The sequence below is a fragment of the Numida meleagris genome, chromosome 5 (genome assembly GCF_002078875.1).
Source record: "Numida meleagris isolate 19003 breed g44 Domestic line chromosome 5, NumMel1.0, whole genome shotgun sequence".
In the NCBI taxonomy this organism is placed as follows: Eukaryota; Metazoa; Chordata; class Aves; order Galliformes; family Numididae; genus Numida; species Numida meleagris.
In genome coordinates, this window is record NC_034413.1 from 13177208 (window position 1) to 13186738 (window position 9531).

The 9531-nt window shown below is 62.3% G+C and overlaps 1 protein-coding gene across 2 annotated transcripts in view; it reads right to left on the reverse strand.

The window, feature by feature from the left end:
* The window catches only part of LDB1 (LIM domain binding 1), a 17822-nt gene continuing 9281 nt past the window's right edge, over positions 991-9531 (reverse strand). Inside the window, exons 2-11 of one of the 2 annotated variants that reach the window (XM_021400558.1) lie at positions 5486-5588; positions 4937-4981; positions 4666-4741; positions 4401-4503; positions 3977-4149; positions 3523-3645; positions 3296-3379; positions 2988-3111; positions 2707-2849; positions 991-2380 (exon numbers count right to left, since the gene is read on the reverse strand). In XM_021400558.1, the coding sequence (XP_021256233.1) occupies positions 2150-2380; positions 2707-2849; positions 2988-3111; positions 3296-3379; positions 3523-3645; positions 3977-4149; positions 4401-4503; positions 4666-4741; positions 4937-4981; positions 5486-5588 (1205 nt within the window). In that variant the 3' untranslated portion in view covers positions 991-2149. Of the gene's footprint in view, positions 2381-2700; positions 2850-2987; positions 3112-3295; positions 3380-3522; positions 3646-3976; positions 4150-4400; positions 4504-4665; positions 4742-4936; positions 4982-5485; positions 5589-9531 lie in introns of both variants that reach the window. The other variant, XM_021400557.1, reaches the window with a different exon arrangement.

The window sequence follows — 9531 nt, forward strand, 5'->3', positions numbered from 1 at the left end:
CCATGGCACCCCCAGGCCCCGGGCTCAGAAATAAGTGCTCGGGACAGCCTCAAACCGAAAAGTCGTTTTATTGGTACCATACATGACTCATAAATGGCACAAACTATGGAGGAGAGGGACAAAAAAAAAAAAAAAGAAAAAAAAAAGAAAGAAAAAGGCATTACAGTGTGCCCAGGGAGGGGGTGGGTGGCGAGGGGGCACGTCACCACTCCGTGGGAACCCCAGTGCCCATCGTACCTAACTGCAAAGCAGAGACCCCCCCACTGCCATGGGAGCCTCCCTCAGGGGTCCCCATGCTTGGGGCCGGGAGTCTGCAGGGCTGTGACCTCAGCCCCTGGGACACAGGGGTCAACACGGGTGTCCCACTGGATGCTGGGACTTAGCATCAGACCAGGGCTGAGCCAAGGGGCTCAGGCAGCATCTCCCAGCCCCACAGCAGGGGGAGGGGGAACGGGGGGGACAGGGTCCCCCCATCACAGCCATCCCCCACCTGGACGAGACGCGGGCTGCACCCAGAGCCCCCATGCTCATGGGGCATCCCCCAATGGCTCCGGCCCAGCTCCACGGGCTGTTGTCCCCCAGCACAGAGCTGGGAGGGGGCTGGCAGAGAGAGCAGGGTGCAGACACCCCCAAGCCATTCCCTTGCATACTCACTCTCAGCCCTCCCACACGCACACACTCTTGCACACGTGCACCCAGCACAACCCCATCCATCCCCCAGGGCAGCACCCGCTGCACTCCCAACCTGGGGACGTACCAGGGGGGCACACATGCAGCCAGACCCCCAGCTCGCCCCACAGTGCTCTACTGAGGATGCGGGGGGGGGGGGGGGACCGGTGAAGACACACATGCCCTCCCCGGCGCCTTCAATCTTCACCTTGGAAGAAGCCTTGGAAGGAAGTTTTTTTTTTCCTTTTTTTTTTTTTTTTAAACCAAAAAAAAAAAAAATCCCAAAAAAATTTTTTTTTTTTCTTTTTTAAACCAAAAAAATCCCAAAAAAATTATTATTATTCTCGTTGTTTCCCCTAACATCAATGGAGGCACCTGCTCTAGTGATAACACATTGAAAGAACAGTATCGTACACACTGTCTACAGCGCGGAAATGTACAAGCACGAGGTACACGAACCGGGGGGGAGGGGAGGAGCAGGGACAACAGCACACAAGATTTACATGGAGGAGGGAGGCGGGGGGCTGCCCCCCGCCCCCTGGAGGGATTAGAAAGGAAGTCTGCAAAGTCTCTCCTTGGTTTGAAGCTCTCCGAACTGGATATAAAACGAGACTCCCAAGAGAAGAAGCCTGTACAAAAGTCAGGACAGGGTGAGAGCGCTCAGGGCAGGGAGGGGGGCACTGGCCAGGGAGGGGGGGGCAAGAGGGGGCTTGTCCATTTTTTTCTTTTTTTAAACTTACAATTTTAATAATATTATTAAAAAAAAAAAGACAAAAGTAGGAGGTACCAGGAGCCGGAGGTCACCAAGGGACTCCGGGTGGAGACGTGGGGGCCGCTGGCCTTGGACCCCCAGCACCCCCCAACTCCCTGCTTGGCGCTTCCTATGTACATAGTCCCCAGCAGGGCCCTGCTGGGGGGAGCGAGGGGACGGGGACGAAGTGGGGGGCAGGGGAGTGGGGAATGCCCGGTGACTGACCCCCGACACCCCTCCAGTACAGCAGCGGGGGCTTCGTCCAAGGCCAGCCCCCCCAGCCCCAGGCAGGGCTGGAGGCGCGCGTGCGCATGGAGATGTGCACGCAGCAAACACCGCCGCCAGACCCAGGAGGGGAGAGGAGGAAGAAGGCTGGACCCCACCGCCGGGGCCCGCAGCCCCGCTGCACCCTGTTCAGCAGGCAGGGGCTGGGCGCAGCGGGAGGGGACACGAGAGGCTCTCCGGGGATGAAGAAGCAGGGAGGAGGAAGAGGGAGAAGGGGGAATAACGAAGCTACGGCCCCGACACCCGCCCCTGCCCTGGGTCTGGGGGCAGCAGGCACGGGGGGAGCAGGGAGGCGGCGGCGGCGGGCGCGTGCCCCCGGCCGTGGGTCCTGCCGTGGCGCGGCGCCGATCCGCCCCAGTACCTCGCCGCTTCCCAGTCACTCTCCGTTGCAAATGTACAGGTAGATCGGTTGGGACTGAGTCCGCGGGGGGGGGCGCGGGGCCGTTACTGCGACGCCTGCGATGTGGGGTTCTCTGACTTGCTCTCCTGGCTGGAGGGCGGTTTGCTGTTCCAGGGGCTGTTGGCCCCCAGCGCGGGCGAGTTGTTGAAGCTGTCCTCGTCGTCGATGCCATTGGCGGCGTCGAACTGCGTGTTCTCCAGCCGGGTGATGAGCCGCTCGTCCTCGTCCCCGAACTCCCCCCCCATCAGCGTGGGCTCGCCTACCACCATCACATCCTGAAAGGGGAGACGGTCCCGAAACATAATCGAGGTGGGGGGAACACCGGCCGCCAGACCCCCCCCTCCCAGCACCGCAGCCCCTCCCTCAGCTTCAGGGCTGCCTCCTCGCCTCCGTCCTTGGGTTGAGACTCACACTCTGCAGTGGCTGAGGCAGAGCGGGGGGGTCTTGGGGCAGCCCCCCGTTTTTCCCCATTGCCGGGAGAGGGCTGGGGGGCTCAGACAGGCAGCCCTGGCGGTGTCCCTTAGCCACTCCCTGGGGCTGGGAGCCCACCCCTCCATCCCGGAGAAGGAAGAGAGAATGGAAACGGGATGCTTACAGGTACCTGACTGGACAGGGCGAAGGTGCTGGCCGGGCTCTTCTTCTTGCTGTTGCTGTTGTTGGTGTTTCCACCACCGGAGCTCATAGTGCTGCCCCCCGACATCTTCCTTTTCCGGCGCTTGCTGGGCTGCTGCCGCGCCGGCTCCGCTGTGCCAGGAGGGAGAGGTGGCCGGTCAGCCCCGGCGAGACGTGGCCAGTGCCCCTCAAACCCTTTTTTGCAGACACCTCTGCCAGCACCACCTCCTCCCACCCGCACCACGCAGCCTGGCGGACAGTGGCACTCACCAGGTGGCGCGACCATCCGCTGCCACTTCTGGAACAGGCAGGTCTTGAGGCAGTCCCGGGGACTGAGGCTGTAGGTCTTGTGCCGTGACATGAGCTCCTGCATTGGTTCTAGGATTACACAGAGCTGGGGGGGGCAGACAGACGTGAGGTTAGACATTGCCACACCAAGAGTCCCTCTGCCGTGTCACGGTGACCCAAGCCTCGTGCAGAGCTCACAGGCTCCAGCACACATGCTGCCCCACTGTTGTGCATCATCCGCCCCTCTTCCAGACCCCGTGCACAGCCCACTCTGCTCCCGGCACACATACTCGGAGGTAGTTGAGTGTGGAGTTTGAGAGCCCACAGCGTGTGATGTTCTTGGATAACTGGTCCAGCATCTGGGGGTCCTGTGCCTAGGGGTGAGAGGGACAGCGCTCAGCTGAGGACTGTCCCTCATGCCCCATCCTGTGATGGGGGGTGAGGGAGCCAGCCCTGCTTGTGCAGCAGACAGAGGAGCTCAGCAGCCCTGCCTTGCACTGGGAGGAGCAGTACTCACATGCATGGCAAGGATGCTGCGAGGGATGAGCTCTCGATGCTGGCGGATGCTGAAATGCCACGTCTTTATCCTCATCATGTCATCAAACATGAACTCCAGGTAGAGCCGCCCCTCCACGCACACCTGGGCAGGGCATAGTGTCAGGCACACGCTGCCACCCTGTTCCCCCAGCCCAGAACCCCGAGAACCCACAGCTCCTGCACACCAGGACACCCTTCCCTCAGCTTGGGACTGCCTGGCACAGGTCTCAGCACAAGACAAACCCAGGAGCCTCTGCAGACAGGGAACCTGTGCCCAAGGGATGCTGCAGGGCAGGCTAGTGTTACAGCATGGTGCTCGTGGGCCTAGCCCCATCCGCTCAGCACAAAGCCACAGAAATCAGCGCCCCTCGCTCCATGTCACTGCTGCCACCGCGAGCGTGTGTCACACTGAGGCACGCGGGGGCTGGGGGTACCTGGGTGAACATGGGCTTGCCATGCTGGGTGACCATGGTGCACTGGTCGCAATCCAGCGAGACGAAGTTGTTGTGGAAGGACTCCTTGGGGTGCTTGAGCACGTAGTAGAGCTCCGTGGCCCCTCCTTCAAAGATGCTGCGGAAGTAACGGGGAATCAGAGTCCGACCAATTGCTGGAGTGGGAAAAGGAGGAAAATAACGTCAGTAAAACTGGCTCATCCGGTTGTGTTTCCCTACAGCCTAGGGGTGCACGTGGAGAGGGCCCCCATGTCCCCATGGCTGCAGGCAACCGGGCTCCACCCCCGTGCTCATGCCTACCCACGCAGCCCCATCGCACAGCAATGCCTCAGGGAAGGAGGGCTTGAGCTCAAGCTCTGGGGACCGCAGGACCCAGCTCTAGCCCCACCACTCTGCTGCCACTTACTGTATCTCTTTGGTCCATCCTCCAAGCAGAAGGTGATTGTTAGCATGGCATCATCCTCGAAGAACTCTGTGGTGAAGGCGTCCCACCACAGATTGTCACATTCCTGGGGAGAGCAGAGAGATGCTGGGTTAGGGGACAGGAGACAGGCAGCCCTGTGCTCAGCCCTTAGAGGGCTGCATTCAGCTAAGCACCTGGAGAAGGAAGTTGCCCCCTGTCATCAGCCACCCCTCCCACCCGCTTCCCAGCCCAGCCCCTGGCTCCCCACCTCTGTCCAGTTCTGCAGCCGCTTGTTGAGCTCAAATATCCTGTAGTCAGTCTGATTGCCATACGGTGTGTGCCTCCTGCCAGGGAGCAAAGAATGCATGGGTCAAGAGCAGGGAGCAGCCACAGCGTGGGGACACGGGGATGGGGATGCAGGGCTGGGGACATACAGTCCCCGCAGGCCAGCAATGTGCCATCCTCATCCTCCCCACGCACTGACTCAGACCACCTCGGGGCAGGCTCCCTGCTCCCTCCTGCCAGCCCCACACACTTACCCAATGCCAGGCTCCAGGTATGTAGGTGGGTACATGGGAGTAGGTCTGTGGGGGAGAAGCAACACAGCTGGGTCAGCAATGGGCAAGATCCTCATCCCTGGGCTCCACAGCCCCTCCCATCCCCACTGTAAGCAGCAAGCAGTCAGGATGCTGGTGTCTGACAGCCCCATAGGGTGATCCGCACCCCAGAACTGGGCTCTGTCTCTCACCCCCAGGGGCCCGCCTGCAGCTCCCAGGAGCCATGCCCTGCTCCCCCCCAAGGGCTGGTGGCAGGAACAGAGAATGCGGCTAGGACTGTCCCCTGTCCTAGATCTCCTGGATCGTCCCAGGAGACTGGCCTGGGAATGGGCTTGGTCTCACAGTGCCAGGGAACTGGGGCTCTCTTGATCCCAAATGTAACCCTTTCTCCACCCATCGACTCCTGCCCTGATCCCATCTCTCCTCTTGTGCTAACTGAACTCCACGTGCTGCAGTCTCACTACACCTCTGGGGATCCAAGGCACCAGCTCACCCCGAGCCTCACCGATCCCTCCCCGGTCCCCAGCTCACCCCACATCTCGATCCAGCATTGTGCCCGGGTGGAATGGGGGGAAGGCGTTGCCGTTCGGGGGCTCCTTTGGCGAGTACAGCTTGAATGACTTAGAGGAACAGCCTGCAGAGAGAGGGAGGACATGGGTCAGCCAGCGGCACCGACAGCAGTGGCACAGAGGCACCTCATCCCCACTGCTGGGAGGAGAAGACGGAGGGATGAGGGACCAGCACTGCTGGGGTGCCCTGACCTGTGCTGGAGCAGCCAAGCCCGAAACAGCACAGCCCCATCCCCAATGCTGGTCGGACCCACTGGCGCACGGAGTTTGTCAGTTCTCAGCCAGAGCTCGGTGCCCCGGGGGCAGTGCAGCTGGCGCGCCGGGGCGGCTATGCCCTATCCCCCCACCCCCCAGCCCCTCTGTGCAGCTCCTAATCCCACCGACCTGACCCGGGAATCGCACGGGATCTTTTCGCTGACCTTTCTATCGCCATGGAGACGGGTGAATAATCGCCCGGCCGGCGGGTCCCCAGGCAGCCACCATCTGCCACTCAGGCAGGCCAGCGGTCACCGGGTTGGAGATGGAAGGCGATGCCACGAACCAGTCCCCCCTCACCCTGCTGCCCCCCTCGACCCTAAAAGTAACCCGGGGGCGGCCGGGGGCTCCCACGCTGCCGCCCCCTCCCGGGCACACCTACAGCCGGCAGGACGCGGCACGCCGGGCCGGGTGATGCTGAGACACGCGGTGGGAGCAGCCGCTCCCCGCAGCCGGGCGGGCTGCCAGGCAGCACTGGCTCCACCGGCTCGGCCGGCCCCGCCACTATGGGGGATCCCCGGCGGTGCTGCAGCAAAGCGGGCACAGGGGAACGTGGGGTGCGCTGCTGCCTGTGGGCGTGCGGCGAGAGATCCACCGCGATGGGATGGGAGCAGGCACAAGAAAGGAGAAGAACGTAAGGATTAGAGAAAGCACTGCCCCCAGCACTGGGAGTTGAGTGGACCAGTATGGGATGCAACACGAGCAGGACACCCATCACCCCATGCACATCTGGAGGAGTCGGTGCAACTCATCACACAGGAGCACACTGCTCCTCGCCCTGTCCCACCGCAGCGGGAGGAGCAGGACACGGCCACCTGCCCCTACGGCACTGTCACAGCCAGACACAGGTTTTGCCACCAAGGTCAGCACTGATGCTGGAGACTTTCTGCTGGTCAAGTTGTGCTCTGTGGAAATCAAAATTCAGCTGAAGCTGCACTGGAAACACAGCGCTTTCCTCTCCTTGCTGCTTTTAAATAACACGGAGTCGAAGTGTGCTCGATGCACGGGAAACGTTCCATAGGTGTTTCAGATGCATCAATCCATCCTGCAGAGACTGCAATGGTCACCACATCCTCAGGAGAAAGGAAAACCAAACCTGAACCAGCAGCTCTCAACCTCCACTGCTTTGTTTTTACCCGTGGATGAGAAGGGAGCAAAACGCCCCCGAGGGCTCTGCGTCCCTCAGCCTGCATGGATCAGAGCTGGCAACAAATACCCTCTATGTGCACAGGGGTGGTCTCATGGGGTGGTGGGACCCTCCCCACCCTCTGCTTGGGGTAGGACACGGGGACAGCTGCAGTTCCCACCTGGGGCTCCCCAGGCAGATGCTGTATCGATGCACCCTGGGAGCCGGGCATCAGCGTGTCTGGGTGAGGCTGCCTTCACCCTCCTTCCTCTTCTTCAGTGGGGATGGAGCACAGCCAGCTGCAGGCAGCCGTGTTGGACCTGGGCACAGCACCTCGCAGCCGCCCCGAGTGATGCTCAGTGACAGCCTCGCGTGGGTGTCACCACAACCCCTGGCCCCAACGGAGTGACGTGCGTCCCAGCACCACCAGTCGCCCAGTGCCCACACACAGCACTACTTTGCAACTGCAGGGCTGCAACTCAGGAGGATGGCACCTGGCAGCAGAAGTGCCGTGAGCTGCAGCCTGACAGAACGGCACTGAGGGAGACGGGTAGAGAAGGGAGCAGCGGTGACGGCCCACCGGTGTCCCCGCTGCCTGCCAGCCCCGGGAAGGGAGGGCAAGGAAAAGCTGGTGCAGCCCCACAGCCAAGGATGGCTGTCAGCCCCACGTGGCGCATGGAGATCCGGCATCCCGGGATGCACCGCTCTGCTCCGTTTGCTGCCGGCCACGGCGAGGAGCAACGAGCGCTGCACGCTGGGACGCGTAGTCTCCAGGGAACGGGCTGCAAAGCGGGGCTGGACCACGTGCCCTCACCCCCCCCCCCTCCGGCCTCTGGGGGCTTGCCCGCATCACAGCAGTTTGCACAGTGCCGGCAGCCCAGGTCTCAGGTTAAAGCAAACACAAACGGCCCACGCCGTGACCTCAGAGCAAACGCTGTCACCAAGGTCAGTGCTCGGGATAACCGCAGCGCTTAGGATCTCTTCGGCCTGATGCCGGGCTGCTCACCGTCCTCCCTGCACGGCCGAGGCCAGGGGCAGCTGGGCCGGTTCATTACTGGGAGCAGCCCCTAAGCGCATCCTGGGCCCAGGGCCTGGTGATGCCTGCCGGGGCTGCTGCCTGCTCTTGGATCTGCCAGCAGCATCAGTGCAAAGCACACTGGGGACAGACATGCGTAAGTCCCCAAAAGAGCCAGCAGACTCCATTCAGCTCAGATTGAGCTCCAGCAGGAAGGGCCAAAGCCCAAGTGCAGTGGGTTTAGCCAGGCTCATCTGCCTGGTGCTGCAGAGCTCCCGAACCAGAAATGAAGCACTGAACCACCTCTACCTGCGCTGTGCAGCCCAAGGCAAGCCCTCTCACCCTGGCATCCCCAGCTGCAATACCGGTCCGCTTGAAACAACAGCACACCTCACTGCCACCGGTGTCACAACCCACGTGTGTGCACTTGCAGTGCCACCAGCACCCGCAGCACCCTGTGCTCTGGGTCACCGGAGGACAGCAGGTTTCCTAAGGAGCGCTGCTGCTGCTCCATGGCCATGGCTGTACCCCTGTGCAGCCCTCGGGCTCGTGCCAGGGTGCTCAGAGCCCCACCAGGGTGTGCACCTGGCACAGAGCAGGCAGTGCTGGGCAGAAGGGCCTGGACGAAAAGCTGGGACAGAACACCAGGGGACAGCTGCAGCCAGCGGGGCTAGGATTTGGGGATTTCTACAGCATCATGAGGGCAAAGGCCAAACTCCTTCCACTGTTAGCGACAACCACAAGGAGAACACTCCAAAACCCAAGTCTTTAAGGAACGAAGACCTCCTGAATTCACTGTGACTCACAGCAAATCGTGGGAGCTGACACCCAGCCAACTCCGGAGTAGCTGCTACAAAACCACTGGGACAAAGTGCTGGGGAACACAGCAAGTCAGTGCCGGAGGATTCCGCACCTGCTGCAGGAGGAGGCCAGCGGGTGCCCTGCCAGCACTGCCTGGAGCCCGCTCCGTAACCCCAGGAACAGGAGCAGCCTTCAGTGTCACATCCCAGCCGAGCGGCCCAGTCCCAGGGCGGCACCTGGAGCTTTTCTCTGCTGGACTCACAGCCCCGCAGTTTGTACCCAGGCTCCGATAAGTCAGCATGGGGCTGCCGCAGTGGGGACGGAAGCTCAGGGTGTGCAGCCTTGTGCTGTGCCATGAGTGCTTATCTCGTCATCCCCAGGACCGCTGGAGGTCAGAGCGTGGCTGAGGTCAGGGCAGCCTGCCACGGGATGGTTGCAGGGGGGGCCGCAGGAGAACCCCCAAACGCAGCCCCACGATGAGCAGCCAGGCGGGGAGCGGGGTCCTCCATCTGCACGTGCTGCCGCCCACTCCCCAAAAGCATCCCCCAGCCCCAAGGGCTTTGTCTATCGGTCGCTCACACTCCTGCACCCCCCGCACCCCCGAGCTCTTGCAGGGAGACGCACGGCCCCAACGCTTCACACCCCTCCGGTTCTTCGCTCCCGTCCAGCAGGACCCCCAGAGCCGCAGGAGGGGATGAAGTTGCAGGGGGCGGTGACAGCGGGCGCGGGGGCACCGGGAGGGCGCGGGGCAGCTGTCGGGGGGCTCGGCCGAGGGCTGCAGCCGGGGGGAGAACAAAGAGAGCTGCGGGGC